Consider the following 18695-nt stretch of genomic DNA (forward strand, 5'->3'; position numbering starts at 1 on the left):
TCAATTATTTTTTGAAAATCTTAAGTCTAAAACGTTCAACTTGTTCAATTTACATTTGAGCTTTTAACCCATTGTAAATTTAAAAATTTTACCCCAATGCACAATTCAAATTTTCAAAATTATTCGAAATTTTATTTATCACGTGATCAATATAAAATTTTAAGTTCAAACAAATAAAAGTTAATTTAACTCTAAAAAAATATTTAAATTTTTTTTTATAAATTTATCAAAATTAATCCCAGAACACATTTAAAATTTTTTACCCAGTGCACATTTTAAAATTATTTTAACCATTAAACTGATGATTTTTTGCATTTCAAATTTTTACGAAAAAAGTCAAATTTAAATAAGTAACCATTGAAAATTGAGTCGTTCAAAACCATTTTTGTCTCTTTAGAAAAAAAATCAAAATTTTCTGTAAAATCTTTTTAAAAAAATTAAATAAAAATCAATTAAGACACTAAAATGGTTTTTCGCAAATTATTTTCGATGCAATCAGTAGCGACAAAAATTTTTCGTGACTCTTGCTTGAAACCTCAAACTTTTACTTCTCCTTCATTTGTGAGATTCGCTCACAGTAACAATCAGGAAACTTCTAAAGAAAAACCACTGCCTCGATTAATTTACATGGCAAATCCATTTAAACACTGTTGGGCCAAATTCAACATGAAAATGCTCAAAATGACCTGGGATCCGGAATTTTCTGAAGAAGAATTCAATAAAGGCGCTTCTAAAGTAAGAATTTCCACATTTTCATACTCCTCAAAAAAAAATATTTTTTTTTTTTCAAAATTTCAGGCCGTTCTTCAAATGACGGATTTAGTAAGAAACGGCGACGTGCTGACAATGCAAAAAGTCACCACAAAAAAGGGTTTCGAGCAAGTTTCGCAAGATACCGTGCTGTCTTCGGATGATCCGCGTCTCAATTTGCTGCGATTTCGTCACGAAGACATCAAAAAAATCCATCCGTTGAACGTGCATTTTGTCGACAAGGATGGGGCGCATCACATTTTCATCGACATGTTCTTCGCCATGATGCGACCCGTGGATTGCATGGTTGCGAACTCAAATTCGTCACTTTTGCTGGATATCAAAAAGATCGAGGACTCTTTGAGACAGGATCGGGACTCAAGTAGAGCCATTCCAGCAAGTACGGAAGACACGGAGGACCAACGACGACTGATTTTGGCGGAAATTTTCACGAGATTTCATCGCGAATATCCGGAGGGGAAGGAAAACGTGCCAAATTGGGACATTGAGTTCTATAAAGTGGCAAAAATGAAGATAATTTACGCGAAATATTAAGAAATTTTTTAAAATTTCGGATTTTTTGTCAATAAATCACGTGTCTAACCGATAATAATAATGCCCACTTTTCAAATCGTGTCTCGCGATGACGTCTTTAACGTAGCGGCAACTCCAACGATGACGTAAGAAGAGACAATTGTACTTTGGTGCTCGATTTTTGAAGACGCAGAACTTGCCGATGACAGAATAAGTCATTTCCGGTGCGACAAAGACCAAATTTTGGGCAGTTTTGTGACGTCGGGCATCGGAAGCGTGATAAGCGAAGCGCGTGACGTCTTCTGGAGTGTTGAGACAGTCTCGGCAAACGTGCTTCTGGATGAATTTCGGATGAGGACACGTTGGAGTGACTGTTGAGATAAGAAAAAATATGAAAATTAGTTGGAAAAAGTGATGCATGACTGAATGAGTTGACGTTAGAAGGGAGATTGCGACATGAATAGTACTTCCGATGTGGTTTTGCGGTTGTCACTGACCGGGAAAGTTGATAAAAAGTCACCTGAAAGGCACAATGGGCATTAAAATTGAGTTTTATGAATATTTTTTAAAGTTAAAAGACAATTTTTATTATTTTTTAATCCCGGAGATTGAAAAATTTTCAAAAATCTTAAACTTCGGGAAGTTTAAGAGCTTTTAAAAATTAAAATTTTCTAAAAATTTTTCATTTTAAGAAATTTTTGAGCTCAAGATACTAAAACTGTTCTAAAAGCTTCAATTTTGGATTATTTTTTTGATTTAATGAACGAAAAATTGTTGAAAAAGCATCAAATTTGAATAATTTTGTTCTGTAAAAACGTAAAATTGTTAATTTTGAGTAGTTATTGAAATCCAAAGACCGAAAATTTGTTCAAAAAAAATTCAATTTTAAGCTCCTAAGACCTCAAATCGAGAAAAAAAAGTTTTAATTTTGAGTCGTTTTTCAACTAAAAATACCAAAAATTGCCTGAAAAGTTAAAATTTTTTATTCTAAAAATACAAAAGTCTTTAAATTTGAGTAGATTTTGAGCTTTTGAGTGTAAAAATCGTAAAAAAAAGTTGAAATTTTGAAAAAAATAAAAACTTTAGACTAAGAATTCAAAAACAAGCTTCATTTTTGATTAATTTTTGACTTCAGAGATTAAGTTCTTTTTAAAAAAATTGAATTAAGAAAATTTTTTGAGCTTCAAAGCCCAAAAATCAATTTAAATAGTTGAAATTTTGGCAACTTTATTAATTTTTAGAAAAAAATTGCTCAAAAAGTTTGAATTTTGAGCTTCTAAGATCTTAAATTGCTCAAAAAATTCACTTTTTGATTCATTTATGATCAAATTTAATGAAAAAATTGTAAAACTTACCTTTTCAGCATCCAAAAATGTAATTTTCTGTCCCACTGTTGCCAATTTCCGGTCACATGTGTCCTATCTCTCCCCTTCAACGTCAGAAAAATGAGTTCACGACACTTGTTCACACCTTTAAACTCATCTTTTCTCGCCTTATATAAACCTCCATCGTCGCTCGAGTCTTCATTCACTTCAAAAACCTTCGCTAAAAATGACTTTAATCCGAATAATTTTCCTTTTCGCGTGTCTCGTGGCACTTTCCGTCGCCTGTCCCCAAGCCAATTTCGTTCAGAAGCACATTTGTTCGAATTGTGGCAACAATGCCGCCGACGCAGCGCGATTTGCTGCCGCTTCAGCTGCTTGGCGTCGCAGAAATCGTCGACCTGCAACGGGACAAAATTCAGTTTTCATCACGGGCTCGATGACGTACACGAGACAAGGGAATTTGTGTATCTTCAATACCAGAGCACCGAAGTACAATTGCTTGTATCGTCGTAGACAATGGACTTGTCGGTTTACGAGAAATGTGATTGCACGTCACGATGCACGGAATGGACATTATTACTATCGACAAGATACGTAAATGGAGAGATTTTTTTTATTTTTGAGAGTTTTTACGGAAAAATAAAGGTTTTAAGGCAAAAAAATTAAAATTTTTTATAAATATTTTTTCAAATTAAAAAAAAAATTAACTTTAAATCATCATTTTTATCTAAAATGACAGAAAAAAATTTAAATAGCTCAAAAAATAAGTTTAAAAAAAAATATTAAAAAAAGATAGAATTTTTAATTTTTTTCAGAAATTTGAATTTTTTTACAGGAATTTAGAGAAAAAAAACTTTTATTAATCAAAATTCATTAAATTTCAATGTTTTTCTTATTCGAAGGCTTGAAATTGATGAAAACTTTGAATAATTTGGTAATTTTAAATAAAATTAATGCATTACAATTTTTCCCAAGGCATATTTTGAATTTTCATTGCAAAATTTCGACCCAAGTTACATTTTCAAAAATTTTCCCAAGACACATTTTGAAAATTTAAACCACGTGACTCTTTAAAATTTGAAAAAACTTGAAATTTTGTTTAAATTTTTATAAATTTGTCTTTCATTTCTTCAAATAAGTCTAAAAATTGATTAAAAATTAAAATTTTCATTTAAAAAAAATTTTTTTCCTTCAACTTTTTTTTTACGTTTGACCAACTCTTGACTTTTATTATCTCTAACCTCATTCATCAAGCCTCGTGCCACTGATTAACAATCAATTTCCCGTCACAAGATTCAATTTCCCGTCCAAATCTCTTACAATAAAAACATATAAAAGCAAGATTTTCTCAAGTTTCTTCATTAATTACCCTTCAGTTCTCAAGAAAACCTCTTCCAAAGATGTTCCTTCTCCGTCTCATCGTTTGTCTTGCCTTTATTTTCGCAATTTGTGAAGCTGCCTGTCCTCACAAGACGTTCATCAGGAAGCATTTGTGCAAAACTTGTCAGAATAACGAAGCTTCGGCGGCGCAATTTGCTACAAAAGTCGATATATGGCGCGAAAAGGAACGCAAAAAGTACAATAAGAGACATCCGAGAAATCCGAAACCACGAGTTTTGGTCAACACAGTTTTCATTGGGAGTGGTAGTTTTTATCCGGGTTTCAAGCCAGAGCCTGGCAACATGTGCATTTTTCGGAAATCTGCACCCAAGTTTCAGTGCGAATTGCATGGAAATCATTGGGTTTGCACGCGTCACGGAACTGAATTGGCTATTCATAGTCAAGTAACGGGACATTATTTTCATTAATTTTCAATTTTTTGTTAAATTTTAACTTTTTTTCAATTTAAATATTTTTATTAAAAAAAATTAAAAAATTTTTTGAAGACTTTAAATAAATTAAATTTTTCAAAAATTACTAAATTTATTTAGAAAAACTTAAAAAAAATAAAAATAATGAAAAATTAAATTTTTTTTAACTATAGCAACATCTTTAAATTTTAATAACTTTTTAACTACAAAAAATAAAATAATATAATTTTTTTACGAATCAAAATATTTTGTTAATAATTATTAATTTAATTATATTTTTTTTATCAAATTTTAATTTTAAGTAATTTATATTTTTGATTTTAGAGATTTATTTTATTAAGTATTAAAATATTTTTTTTTAAATTTTATTATTTTTCTTTAATAAAATAAAAATTTTATTTTAAAATTTTAATAAAATTTTTTAATATACCTATTTTTAAATTATTATTTATTTATTTTTTTTTTGAATTAAAATTTTTATTAAAATTGAATAAAATTTTATATTAAATTAAAATTCAATTGAAATAAATATTTATCAATTTTATTAAAAATTTTTAAATATTTTTTCTTTCAATAAAAATAATGCCCATTATTCGTACTGTGTTTCGCAATTGCTTTGCCCTGAAGTTGACATCCCCATCCGGTACGCTTCAAGCAATTGTACTTTGGAGCTGCCGATTTAAAAACACAAACTCTCCCATGTTGCGGATCATTAATTTCGTAAAATTTCATATTCTGAGAAACAAAAACTGTATTTTTTCCCGTTTTTGCACGATGATTTTGACGACGCCAAAGATCAGCAGAAATCGCAAAACGTTGGGCGTCGATCGGGTTGTCGTTGCAATTCATGCACATGTGTTTGTGCAAAAAATTCGGATGGGGACAAGCTGCTTCTGAAATTGCTAGATAAAGAGTCACGAGGAGAATTGATCGGAGAAGGAACATCTTGAAGTTGAACTGAAACTGAATAAATTTTATTCAAAGCAGCTGTTTTTATATCGTTTGAAATATGCAGAAGAGGCGAATGGTTTACATGACTTTTTATACCTTTAGATTGAAAAATTCAAAGGCGGATGTAAATGAAGAAATTTTATTTAGAAAATCTAATTTAATTTATTTTTTTTTTATTTTTGAATTTTTTTTTTTCTTTTATTTAATTAAATTTAATTTTTAATTTAATTTAATTTTTATTTTTATTTTTATTTTTATTTTTATTTTTATTTTTTTTTTATTATTTTTATTTTTATTTTTTTATTTTATTTTATTTTCTTTATTTTATTTTATTTTTTTTTTTTATTTTATTCTTTTTATTTTATCCTTTCTAATTTTATTCTTTTATTTAATTTTTCTTCATTTAATTTTCTTTATCAAAGTAGGTCTTTAAATTCAATCAATTCCAAATAATAATGTCATCGCGTGCCAAAAAGCCCACAAAAGAAGAAAAAATCGCTCGAAAAAAGCAACTTGCCGAAGAAAAACGCCTAAAAAAATTAGAAACTGAAAAGCAACAACTTCGCGATGAACTTCAACGCGAAAAAACCTTCACTCAAAACTCTCGTCGCATCCTCGACGATCACTGGGAAAGCATTTGCGGCGAAATAACTCAAAAGGATCTTCTTGAAAGCCTGAATTGCCATCGAACGAACATCGAAAAGCAGTTAGATGTCAAAGACGGAACCATTGAAAAACTGAAAAGATGGAGAGAAGAAGCTGGAATTCAACACAAGAGACTTTTTGAAGGACATTTGAAGGTCATTGAGTATTTGATGAGTAAATTTCCTTTAGAAATTCTAAAAATCTTAATTTTTAACAAATTTTTATATTTTTAGGAATCCAAAAGTACTTCACAGACTGCATGAAAAGCAATTATGAGGACACGATAAAGGAACTTTTGATGGAATTCACTGAAGATACTGAGAAAAAAGCCGAAATTCTCAAAGAAAAAGAGGATTTTTACGAAAACCGTCAACACGCGATGAATCTTTTGCTTGCCTCAAAGTACAAACATGAAAAAATTCAACACGACAATAAGAAATTAGAAATTCAGTTTGAAGTTTTTAACTTTTTTTCATCAAATTTTATCAGATTTTCATTAAATTTTAATTTTTTAGGCGATTGACACGCGAAACAAGCACCAAATTTGGATAAACTCTCAATTAAAAGCTCTTCAAAATCAAATCCGTGAAATTTACGAAATTTTTCACCGTACTTCAGCTCATCCGAAACGCATGAAAGTCTATGAAAAACTTCAAAAAGGGGATTTAAGTGCCATGAACGACCTAAATCGCTTGAAAATCGAACGAGAAAAGTGTGAACAAGAAATTTCGAAGCTAAATCAGGAACTTTTAGACATCGAAACGGGTGAAGGACAAAAATTGATCGCTTTGAGACACGAAAGAAAAATTTTGGAACGAATTTATTGGGATTTGAAAGAAAGTAAATTAAAGACAAGTATGAAAAATGACGAGAAACGACTTCGAAACATCGCTTTATTTGGAAACAAAGCCCTGAAACGATTAAAATCGGTAGTGAAAAAGGGCGAAAGTCTCTTAAAAATGTCTCAAAATTGTGCAAAACTCGAATATCCTCAAGAAAAAATATTTTTCTTCACAAAAAGTCATTCAGAAATGCAAAATTCGGTATTAGAAAAATTCTTTTCAAAGCTGGCACACGTCGAATACTCAAGAAACCTGAGAAAAATGGAAAAAACTCGACTTCAACAAGAAAATTCGCGACTTAAAAATCTTCTTAAAGAATATTTTGTCCAAAATAAGGTCTCGGAAAACTTAAAAATGCTGAATTGCCCTCAAAATATTGAAAAAAATTCAAAATCCAAAGTCCAAGGCATCGTTTCTCAAGAAGCAAGTGTCATTCCGCAAGTAAAATCCGCCGTTAAACAACTAAAAATGAAACGTAAAATTAATAAAACATCCAAATTCAACTGAAAATTCTGTAAATTAAATTCAAAAATTGTACAAGTTTCCAATATCGCGTCTGTATGACACACACATACACGGTACGATGATGGCTGTGACGTGATTGGTCGCTACAGAAACCCGTATGTGAGCATAGTGCCCAGTGGAACAAAATTACCTTTTTTTTAAGGCCCTGGGGTCTTGAAAATAAGGCCCTCAAACTTTTACATGGAGAAAATCCGAAATTTTTATTTTTTTGGAAAAAAAAAATTTTTTCATTTTTTTTATTTTTTCAAAAAAATAAAAATTTCGGAATTTCGCCATGTAAAAGATTGAGGGCCTTAAAAAAAGGTAATTTTGTCCCGCTGGGTGTTTGTACAAAATTTTTTTCTGTGAGCTGGGTCACGTACCGACATTTGATTGTGAGCTGGTCGGAAATTATTTTTTTTGCACTGGGATTTTGTCGAGTGTCATGAGTACCGTGAGTTCCTTCGTGAGTTCCAGTCTGTCTCGCGAATGCATTTCATTCACATATGCGGCTTTCTACATACGCGAGACGCAGCAGCAGCAGCAACAACAAATATCAGCATGGAAAGAAAAGATATGTTTTTGTTGGTGTTTTGTTGTTTTTTTTTCTTGTTGTTGAATGAAAAAAATAAACGTATCATTGAGTTAGTTTTGTACTGAACGTCGTTGTGAATGGACGTTCGTCGTCGTTCATTTTTTTTTACCGTGTATCGTTTTTATCGTGGTCTCACCTTATTTTTTAAAAATTAAAAAAAAAATCATAAAAATGCAAAAATAATCGTGAAAGACCTGACGAACAATTTTTTTAAAAATAAAAAAAAATAAATAAAAAATTAAAGTGTAAGAAAAATTTAATTAAAATAAATTGATAAAAAAAATAAAAAATTAAATTAATTAAAATAAAATAAAAATAAATCTCAATAAATTAATATTAATTAAAAACCCATCAAAAAACTGTGAAATAATTGATTAAATAACACAAAATATTATTAATTGTGGTTTAAATGCCAATTAAACATGTACAAGACTTCAAGCTTCAACAAAAACAAAAAAAAAACAAATAAAAGTTCCCTTTCAAAATCACTGATTTTTTACCGCTTTTGAACAAAATAAAGAAAAAAAAATATGATAAAAAAATAATAATAACAATATTGGAGTAGTAACATAAAAATTAATTCGAATTCATTCAACTAGAAAAATATTTCGTTCAGTCTTCAAGAAAAAATAAATAAATATTTTTCTTTGCGGAAATGCAAAAAAAATACACACAGCGCGAAAAATAGAGTAAAATTTATTTGATGCCTTAACACACGCGAATTAATTGTAAAGCGCGAATATTTATTACATTCCTTCATTTTTTTTATTTGTTTTATTTATTTTATGCATTTTCTTTCATTTTTTTCATTTAAATTAATCAATGAACTGAATCAAAATAAATAATAAAAAATTATTTTTTTGTGAATTGAGGAACTATTTTTTTTTTGACATTAGTTTTATGTAATACATGGGAAATTATTAAAAATTATTTTTTTAACAAATTTTTATTAAAAATATTTTTTTTTAAATTAGACACGTTCCATAGTTTTATTTAAAAAAAAATATAAAAAAAATTTTTTGGTCATGAATTCATAAATTGACCTTTTTTATTTCATTTTAAATGTATTTTTGCAAAATTTTAGTTCATTAAAATATTTTAAAATAAAAATTGAAACTTTTTTAGGGGCACGTCCCATCAGTCGCAAAATTAGTTATGAGGTAACTAATGTCATTTTCAAGCGGAATTTCAACGTAAAACTAAGTGACATAACTTTGGATGATATTTTTGTCATGAACTCGTAATTAAATTAGAAGAGGTCAACAAAAAAATACTGTAACAAGAAAAATTGTGCCAACTTATGACGTAAAGTTGAACCGACTTAAAAAAAATCTTAAATAATTTAAAAAATAAAAAAAAAATAATTAAATAATTACGAGTGAAATTAAACAAATAAGTTAAAAGAAAAAAAATAAAATCTGATAAAATCAAAAATAATTAAATAAAAACCGGTGTGAAAAAAAAATAAAAATTTATCATATCATTGTGAATTTTATAAAAAAAAATAAATAAATAAAAAAAAAACAAAATATGTCATTTGAATAAATAAATAAAAAAAAAGTGAACAAAATAGCTGACACACATAAATTTTGAAGGATTAGCAAAAGACAAACGGTAGGTTCTTTTCAACATTTTTTATGAAAATATTTAACAAATTTTTAAGTCATAAAAAAATATTTTTTTTATCTTTAAATGAATAGTTTTATTGATACTTTCTTATAGAAATTTTGTGTATAACCAGTTGTTGTTGTTGTAAAGTTTGTTTGTTTGCTTTCAAGCATTTTTCAATTGAATCGATAGAAAGATAGTGAAAAAAATGAATAACAAGACAATCGCAATGTAATATAATAATAATAATAATTAACTATTAAACACACATTTTAATGAATGTTCCGAGTGTTGTTCGTAAGCTGTTGTTGTTGTTGTTGTTATTGCACTTACTTATGATATAGTACATGATTATTTTTGTGTGTGTTTTATGTGTTTATTGATTTTCTCGGGTTATCGTGGTTTATTTAATTGTTTTAATGCTTTTTAATAATTTTGTGTCTGTCTGTTTAAGTGGGTTTGATTGAAAATTGTCAAAAATTTAATTGAATCTAATTAAATTAATAAATTAAAAAAAATAAAGCTTAATTTTTTATTATTTTTTTTAAAGTAGTATAAAATATTAATTAATTAAAAACAATAAAATCATAAAAAATTTAAAAAAAATAGAAATAATTTTAATTTTTTTTTAAATAATTAATTAAATTTAATATTTTTTTTTATTTTTATATTCGATACTCAAATTAATAATATTTTATTAATTTATTTAATTTTTTAATGATAAAAAAAAAATTAAAAAATAATTTGTTTATTAAATTGGTTAAAATTAAATTTAATTTTAAAAAATCTAAATAAACTCTTTAGAGAAGATAAAGAGATTTTTTATTAAATATTTTTTATAGTAAAACTATAAATATTAAAAACTTAATTAAAATTTAAATTATATATTAATAAAATATTTTTAAAATTTTTGGCAAGTCAAAAATTATTTTAAAAATTAAAATCTAGTTCAAAATAATTTTAATGAAATAAATTAAATTAAATTAAAATTAAATTAAAAAAATTAAATAAAAAAAAATAATTTAAATTAAATTAAAAAAATTATTAAAATTAAATTAATTAATTTTTTTTATTGTTATATCATTTTTTATCATTTTTAATTATTTAATACTAAATTTTTATTTTTTTTTTTAATTTTAAAAAAATAAGCTTATTGAGACACTAAAAATCCTTATGACCTACTAAATATTTTATTAATTACTATTTTTTCTTAATTTTAATAAAAAATAAAAAGCGCCTTTACAAAACTAACCTTATGAAAAATAAAATTAATGAAAAATAACCATACAAGTAGTCACAACCTGCGAAAAAACACAATTTCTTTATCGTACTTCAACCTTTAATAACAACCTTTAATTTAATGTCTCTTAATTGAATCCATGTAATCTCACTGTTTCTCTTTATACCTCCTCCTCCCTTTTCTCTTACATGCTTGTCTACAAATGTTTTTTTAAAAAAAAATGTTCATAAAGTGTCATTTACGCAAAAAAAAAATCAGTTGATGATAAGCCGCGCCGCATGTTTCTTTCATGTAGTCAGTTAATTAAATTAAAAAGTTACATTTGTGGGATGAAATTTGCCACTTGGATGATTTTCGGTTGATCGGAATCGAAATTGAAAGTGAATTACTTTTGCGCGTCGCCTCGGGCCTCAGAGATGTTTTGAATATTTTTTTGGGAAGTGAAACGACCTTCAAATGGAATTTCAATTATTCATTTTTGAGTTTTATCTAAGAAAAGATCGTTTTTAACATTTAGTTAAATAGGAGGATACTTCTTTCGTAATCAGACAACAATCACTTAACAGAAAAAAAATATTTATACAACTTTTCATTTTATTTTTTCAAGAGTTTTTTTTTCATAAGTTAAAATTCGCGAAATTTAAGTGTTTGTTTACTTACTTGGCTGCTCCAATATTTTGTTGCATGTTAATTAGGGGTCATGAAAATTTAGTTGCTGGATTTTTTGTGTTAAAAATGAATAAAAAATTCTTTTGTTTCACGTTTTTATCTTTTATGAGAACGATTTTAATTAAATTTTTAAGATTAAGACCCTTTAAGACCTCTGAAGGGTCTTTACCAAAGAATTAGACCAAATTTGATCAAAATATATCTATTTGAAAGGAATTTTGAAGACATTTTAAAAAATTTTACTGTTGGGATACTTTTGATGAAAAATTTCAAATTTTCCTCGAGACCCCAAGGGGGTCTTAATTTATAAAACTCAAGTTTTTGCAAAATTTTTGGTAATTTTTGAACAAAATTTATGCAAAAAATGTTTAAGTTAAATTACTTTAAGCTTTAGCTTAGGAAAATATCATGAGGTCCTAAGCTGTGAATTTATATCTCAAACTTTTTGGGGTCCTAATTTAAAAAATTTCATCAAATTTCGTTTAAAAATTATAATTTTCATAAAATTTTACTTAATATCCCTAAAACGAATTGAATTTAATAAAATTTTGTCAAATAAATTTCGATTTATGGCAATTTTTGTATTTTAAGACCTCAATGGGGTCTTAAGAAAGCCTTAATTTTTCTTCTTAATTTTTTGATTAAAAATCTTATAATATCTTTCAAATTTATCCATTTTTATTAATTTTGGTCTGAAAATCCTCTTAATTTCAATTTTAAGACCTCAAAGGGGTCTCAATTTTTCTTTTAATATAATTTCAAGGAAATTTTTTTTCATTAATCCATAAAATTTGTTCGAATGTATTCATTTACATTAAATTTGATCCAACAAATTTCTTAATTTTAAATTTTAGGACCTCTCAGGGGTCTTAAATCTTTAAAATCTTCTAACTTCGTCTTCATAAGAGATAAAAACTTGCTCTAAAAGAAATTTTTTCATATTTTACTACCCCTAAGTCTTGTTGAGTGCAACATTACCACATCATTCATCCATCGCACGACGCCGCCGCCGTCGTCAACAACGCGCAAACACTTCACTGAATGAATTTCCTTATCCACCCATAGCTTACAAAAAAGCAAAAAAAAAAAAATTAAAATATATAATGATGTGGGTTATGCATAAAAATTTTTCACATTTTGTTGAGAGAGTTAGCGCAGCGGTAATTTCTTTTAACAATTTTTTTTTACTTTTTTTTGCAACAAACTAGCACAAAAAAATTCAACAACACATAAAAACTATTCATTATCTTGTAATCTCTTTTTGTCTTTTATTACATTAAAACATTTTTTTTTTCGCGGGTGATGTAACATGCTTCACTTTTGTTGCTGTTATAACAAATAATATTATAATGAGACACATTATCGAGCGCCGTCTCGATGAACGTACGTGAGATCGTAATGGTCTGATAATTAATTGTTTCTCGGCAAATTTTCACGATCACGTCTAACAATCTTTCTCATATTTTTTTTTTTTCAATTTTTCAGATCATCAGAGAAATTTTTTGGATTACGTCGTATTTGGTTCTACAAAAATCAAGGTAAGTCGAAAAACAATCAAATAAATCTTGTGCAAATAAAAGTTACAAAATTGTCCATGAAAAAAGATAAAAATTTTGTAAAGTTGTCGGTTTGTTCATGTGACACCAGCTACGAGTTACGAGGCGTCTCCATCGAGCTTTTTACAAAAAATTGACAATTGTTTGTGTTTTAGAACTACTCGCATCTACGACAGCCTTGTACTTTACCTTGCGTCGCTCAATTATTTATTTTTATCATATGTGTAGAGTTAATATTAATAATTACCTGCGTCGATGTGTCGCTACTTAACGAAGCTCATAGAATAGAATTGAATAATAACTTTTTGAATTGTGTTAGAAATCAAGTTTGTTTGAAATTAACACGACACGGAATTACTTTAATTTTTTCCTTAATTAAAAGCTGGTTTTTGTCATTTTATTTTTGTGTCGTGTGAGTCGTGAGATATTTACCTGAAATTATGTTTAAAAAATTTTTTTTGGGTCTATTAATGAGTTTTGATTTGTAAAATTGCTTTTTCGATGGAAAAAATATTTTAAGGGAATTTTTTTAATTTATTGAAAGAATATTAATTATAGGGCTTTTATTTAAAAAAAATATTTTTTTTTTTATTTTTCAATATTTAATTTTTATTTATTTATTTTTTTAAATTTTATTTATTTATTTTATTTTATTTTTTATTTATTTATTATTATTTTTTTTTTTTTGATAAGTTCAGAAATATTGAAATATTTATTAAAGATCTCTAAATATTTTGATTAAATTATATTTTTTAGACATTATTTTCAAAAAATAATTTAAAAAATAAAAAATAATTTATCAAACGAATTTTACAAAATTTTAATCAAACCTATCAAAAATATTTCTGAGCAAAAGAATAAAATTATATTAATTCTTTGAGTTGAACAAAAAAAAAAATAAAAATTGTACAAAAAATATAAAAAAAATGAAAGTTTAGTAAAATTTTATTTTTTTTTTAATTTGATGAAATCTTTTGTCACATATCAATTTTTTTATTTATTAAAAATAAAAATTAAAAAATAAAAAAAATTAAATAATTAAAAAATTTTTAAAATTAATAATTAAAATTAATAATTAAAATAAAAATTAATTAAATAATTAAATATTAAAATTAATAGAATTGTAAAAAAAATTAACAAAATTTAATTATTAATTTATTTTAATTATTGAATTAAAAATATTTAATATTTTTAAAAAATGCTTTTAAGGATAAGAATTTTGTTTAAATTAATAATTATTTTTTTTCTTTAATTTCACAAATTTCATGAGAACAAAAAAATATTACAGAAAAAAAAAATTTTTCCGTTCCGTATTCCGTTCAATAATAATCGAACTAAGAACCGTTAGAAGTTGATAAAATTAAATTTGTGAATGACAAAAATATAAATTAGCAAAAAATCAAACTTTTGTTCAACTTTGAACCTTCCAAACCTGAAAAATCATTTCCTTGCAATTTTCTCACAAATTTCTTCTAAAAAAATTGTCTTTAACAATCAATTTCCTCTCAAACAAACAACCAAAAAGTATGTCACAAAGTTCACAAAAATTGACCCAAAAGTTCGATTTCCATCAAAAATTATTTTTTTCAACACAAAATTCTCACATTCTCATTTTTTGTTTTCTTATTTTTCCAAATTTGCCTCATATATTCGACTTTCAACACAAATTTCGCCTCAGCACCAAATAAGAACAAATTTCGTGCGTTCACTCCACATTTGCATGTAATTCCGACGCATGAGAACAAAAAAAAGCAAATCAACGGTAAAAGAGAATTAAAATTAAATGAACGCAAAAGTATGATTTATTTATAAACAAAAAGAAACAAAAACACGCCGGTTTTTTAGATGATCAGATCATCATCATCATTAATCCAGCGATGCTTTCGTCTCTACTTAAAACCGAAAAAAAAATAATAAAAAAAGAAAAAAATCGTAAAAAAACGAAGAAGAATATAATTTTAGCTTCTTCTTCTTCTTTTTACGTTTTCTTCTACATTTCATTTAATAATATTTACTAAAATGCTGAAAAAAATTACGATCATGACTCGAAACTTGTTATTAGTTGTAACGTGTAGTAAACAGGGCAAGAGTCGTAACAATAACGCGAAATTATAAGTCAATTATCTCCCTTTTATACATTTTATAATGTTATGGTTTCATGACACACACACCATTTAAAGTAGGCTCGAATGGCGCTAAATACGAAAAAAATGCATAGAAATTAACCGCCTAGCCCGGTTTTTGGTCGTGTTTTTAATTTAGCTCAAGAGTGGATTTTTTTTTCGAAATAATTACAACCTTTGATTCGACTTGAGTGACATTTTTGCAATTTTTTGACTCTTCAAGCTCCGTGAGATGATTTCGAGTTAAAACTGGGTGAGACAAGCCAAAAAGGTTAAGAGCCCTAAAAGTTTGACCTGCGGGTTCTACAAGGGCTCGTATATGAGAAAAAAAAAATAAAAATAAATAATAATAATCCAATTAGGCAAATTATATTTTTTGGAGACCCTTTTCACGATTTAACGAGAAAAAATAAATATTAACTTGGTATCCGTCATCACGTTAGATGACGTCGGTTTGTTATTCGAGAGACCTTTGAGATGGAGCGAAGACAGCTGAATCACGCTAAAAACGATTTCATTCAAGTTTGTGTCGTTTTTTTGAGCGGCATGGCAGAGAAATTCACTCGAGTGGAAATTTTTTACAACGACGGATTACAAAGTGCTGGTAATGATAAAAATTATTATTTTTTTTTTTGTTGAAGTTTTTATGCAAATGAGATGCTGAATTTTGAATGGAATTAGAGATTTAAGCGTATTTTTATTTGTAAAAAAACAAATTTTAAACGTTTGAATATTAAAAAAAAATTTATTAGGTAAATTTTTCACTTTTTAAAAAAAATTAATTAATTTTTATTAAATATAATTATTTTTTCAAACAATTTTTAAATTTTTAATTAATTAATTAAAAAAAATAAATTTCTAAAGCATTATTTATTTATTTTATTTTTTTAAAAGTCAAAACAAATTATTTAAAAATTAAAAAAATATTTTTTCTTTTAAAATTTGCAAATATTTAATTAATTAATAATTTTAATAAATTTAAATAATTTTTTTAAATTATTTTCATTAAAAAATCTATTTATTTTTTTAAAATAAATTTTAATTTTTTAATTAAATCTAAATATTTCACTTGTAAATGTCAATTCAAAATTTTACCGTTGAAATTTGAAAATCGCTTTTTCGCTAATTCAAACATTTTTTCACATTAATTTTAAATTCAATAAATGTAAAAATTTAATTAATTAAAATATTTAATAAATTATTATTTTTTTTTTGAAATTTATTTAATTAATCAATTTAAAATTTTTAATAATAAATTTAGAGTTTTTATTATTTTTTTTAGTAATTAATTGAATTTCAAATTATTTTTTTTTTCTCAATAAAATTAATTATAAATATTAATTATTTTTTTTAATTTCATATTTTTAAAAAAAATTGTTTAAACAAATTTTTGGATTTTTTTTTTAACTGAAAGACTTAAGAACGAGCAAAAACTCAAATTTTTAATGAAATTCATTTCAAAAAAATAATAAAAGTATTTTTTTCTTGTCACTCACTGACTCTGAACACTAAGCGCCATACAAATTTTGAGTCACGTGCCGCAAAATTTTTACCTGTCTCGAAAATCATCATTTCACAAAAAGAAAAAAAAAAGAAAGAAGAAATTTCGATTAAAAAACTTTAATTAAGTTAGCATCATAAGTACATTATGTCAGCAAAGATTTAAACATTTAACGTGGGTCGATTGATCGTCCATTTGCACGCAATTCCCCACAATTTCTCGTAAAATATTTACCGTTAATTAGCAAAATGTTATGACATGAACTTTTTTTCTGCGATTTTTTTCAAGATCAACGTACTTTTGAGTATGTTGCAAGTAATTGCGAGTCTGTTAATGAGTGATGAAGACGTTAATTGATACATTTGTGAGAGTTGAAAATGAGAAAAATCCTGATTTTTTTCAAAAAAATTTAAAGAAAAATAATAAAAATTTATTTTTGTTAAAAATTTTAAAGAAATTATTTTAAAAAATTAATAAAATTGACTGAAATTCGTCATTTTTTATATTTTCAAGCCTCATTTAATGGAATAATTTCACTTTTTTCTGCATTTTTTCATGACATGTTACAACGAGTAGCGATTTATTGCAATTTTTATTAATTTCTTTCAATTATCACATTACCGACTTCTTTTTTCCTTCAATTTTTAATTGATAATGATATCAACTGAGAAAAAAAGCGAAAAAAACTAAAACTCGCTTAATATGCAAACGATGTCGCGAAACATCTGAGACTTTTTTCGCATGAAAAATCGAGCTTTAATTGAAATATTTATTGGACGACACTCAATAAAATGCAATTAAACGACGGAAACCCAGCTATTTGTGTCTTTTCGAGGAAGGTAATTCGATAAAAACGGATTTCTGGGAAATTTTTGCTGCGTTTAAACTTTTTTTTGCCGACTTGGCATTTTGTGACATAATATTTGCGTCATTCCCACCAAAAAATGTCATTTTTTTACCAAAAACTTTAACAAAATAAGAAATAAATCTCCATTGTCACCTCGTTTGTCATCTCTTCACGTTGAAATATTTCTTCCGATCAAACAAGTCGCTCTTGTAAAAAAAAAAATCACTTTGCTCGTGAAGATCATCGAAAAATAAACAAAGTTCGTTCAACGACATTCTACTGACCTAAAAATGTCTTTTTTTCTAGCAGACTCGTCATGCAATCGTCGTTCATATGATTTTTCGATGACGACTTGTTCTTCTGTTTGCATCCACGTTCGTTTTGTTACACACGATGCGACATGTGTACGTTGATTGTAAGTAAATTTGTTGGGTAAAGTACTGAGAGTTGACGTAAATTGATAGGACTAATAAGTGAGTTTTTTGTTGTTGTTTTCTAATGAAGTTGAAGAATGTTGAATAATTGTAAAGTTTTCAGGAACGGAGATGAGAAATAATTTTTAAGATGCCTCAAATTAAATTTTAGATGAATTTCTTTTAACAAAAAAAAATAAATAAAAATTAAATAAATTAAAATTTAATTAAATTAAATATTAATTATTTTTAATTTTAAAATTATTTATTTGAATAAATTTATTTTTTTTTAATAATAAAATTAAATGATATTATTAAATTAATTTAAATATTTTTTTTTAATTACTAGAAGAAGATTTTTTGTTTTTTTTTAGTTAGGTAGTTTAACTTTTTAAATTCTTTTAATTAAAAACAAAAAAATATTTCAATAATTTTTTCCATTTCAGAGATAGAAAATAGTATTATGATTTTTTTTATTTTAATTAAAAAATTTTAAAAGTTTAACTACCTGACTAAAAAAATAAAAATCTTCTTCTTGTAATAAAAAAAAAATATTTAAATTAATTTAATAACATTATCTTATTTTTATTATTAAAAAAAATAATTTATTAATTCAAAATTAAATATTTAATTTTAATTAATTTATTTTATTTTTTTTTTAAATTTTAAGAAAATTTTTTAATTAAAATTTATAAAATAAAATGATTTTTTAATAAAAATTGTAATTTTTAAATTAAAATAAATTTTTTATAAGACATTTTAATTTTCGAACAACTATTTT

General features: G+C 25.7%; 3 protein-coding genes across 6 annotated transcripts in view; all 3 read left to right on the plus strand.

Moving 5' to 3' along the window:
- Positions 1-465: 465 nt before the first annotated feature.
- LOC134828987 (uncharacterized) lies at positions 466-1305 on the plus strand. The gene is made up of 2 exons (XM_063841980.1): positions 466-735; positions 799-1305. The coding sequence occupies exons 1-2, from the start codon at positions 466-468 to the stop codon at positions 1303-1305; spliced, it is 777 nt and encodes a 258-aa protein (XP_063698050.1).
- A 4521-nt stretch (positions 1306-5826) lies between these two features.
- LOC134828988 (ninein-like protein) lies at positions 5827-9201 on the plus strand. The gene is made up of 4 exons (XM_063841981.1): positions 5827-6190; positions 6250-6473; positions 6532-6856; positions 9083-9201. Exons 1-4 carry the CDS (start codon positions 5827-5829, stop codon positions 9199-9201), a joined length of 1032 nt encoding a protein of 343 aa, XP_063698051.1.
- LOC134832005 (rho GTPase-activating protein gacZ) overlaps positions 7932-18695 on the plus strand; it is a 121979-nt gene continuing 111215 nt past the window's right edge. For 3 of the 4 annotated variants that reach the window (XM_063845883.1, XM_063845881.1, XM_063845884.1), the window contains exons 1-3: positions 7932-8202; positions 9083-9571; positions 12960-13012. The gene's annotated coding sequence lies outside the window, so the exon portion shown is untranslated. Of the gene's footprint in view, positions 8203-9039; positions 9572-12959; positions 13013-18695 lie in introns of those variants that run through there. The other variant, XM_063845882.1, reaches the window with a different exon arrangement.

This window comes from Culicoides brevitarsis, chromosome 2, assembly GCF_036172545.1.
Source record: "Culicoides brevitarsis isolate CSIRO-B50_1 chromosome 2, AGI_CSIRO_Cbre_v1, whole genome shotgun sequence".
NCBI classification, from domain to species: Eukaryota; Metazoa; Arthropoda; class Insecta; order Diptera; family Ceratopogonidae; genus Culicoides; species Culicoides brevitarsis.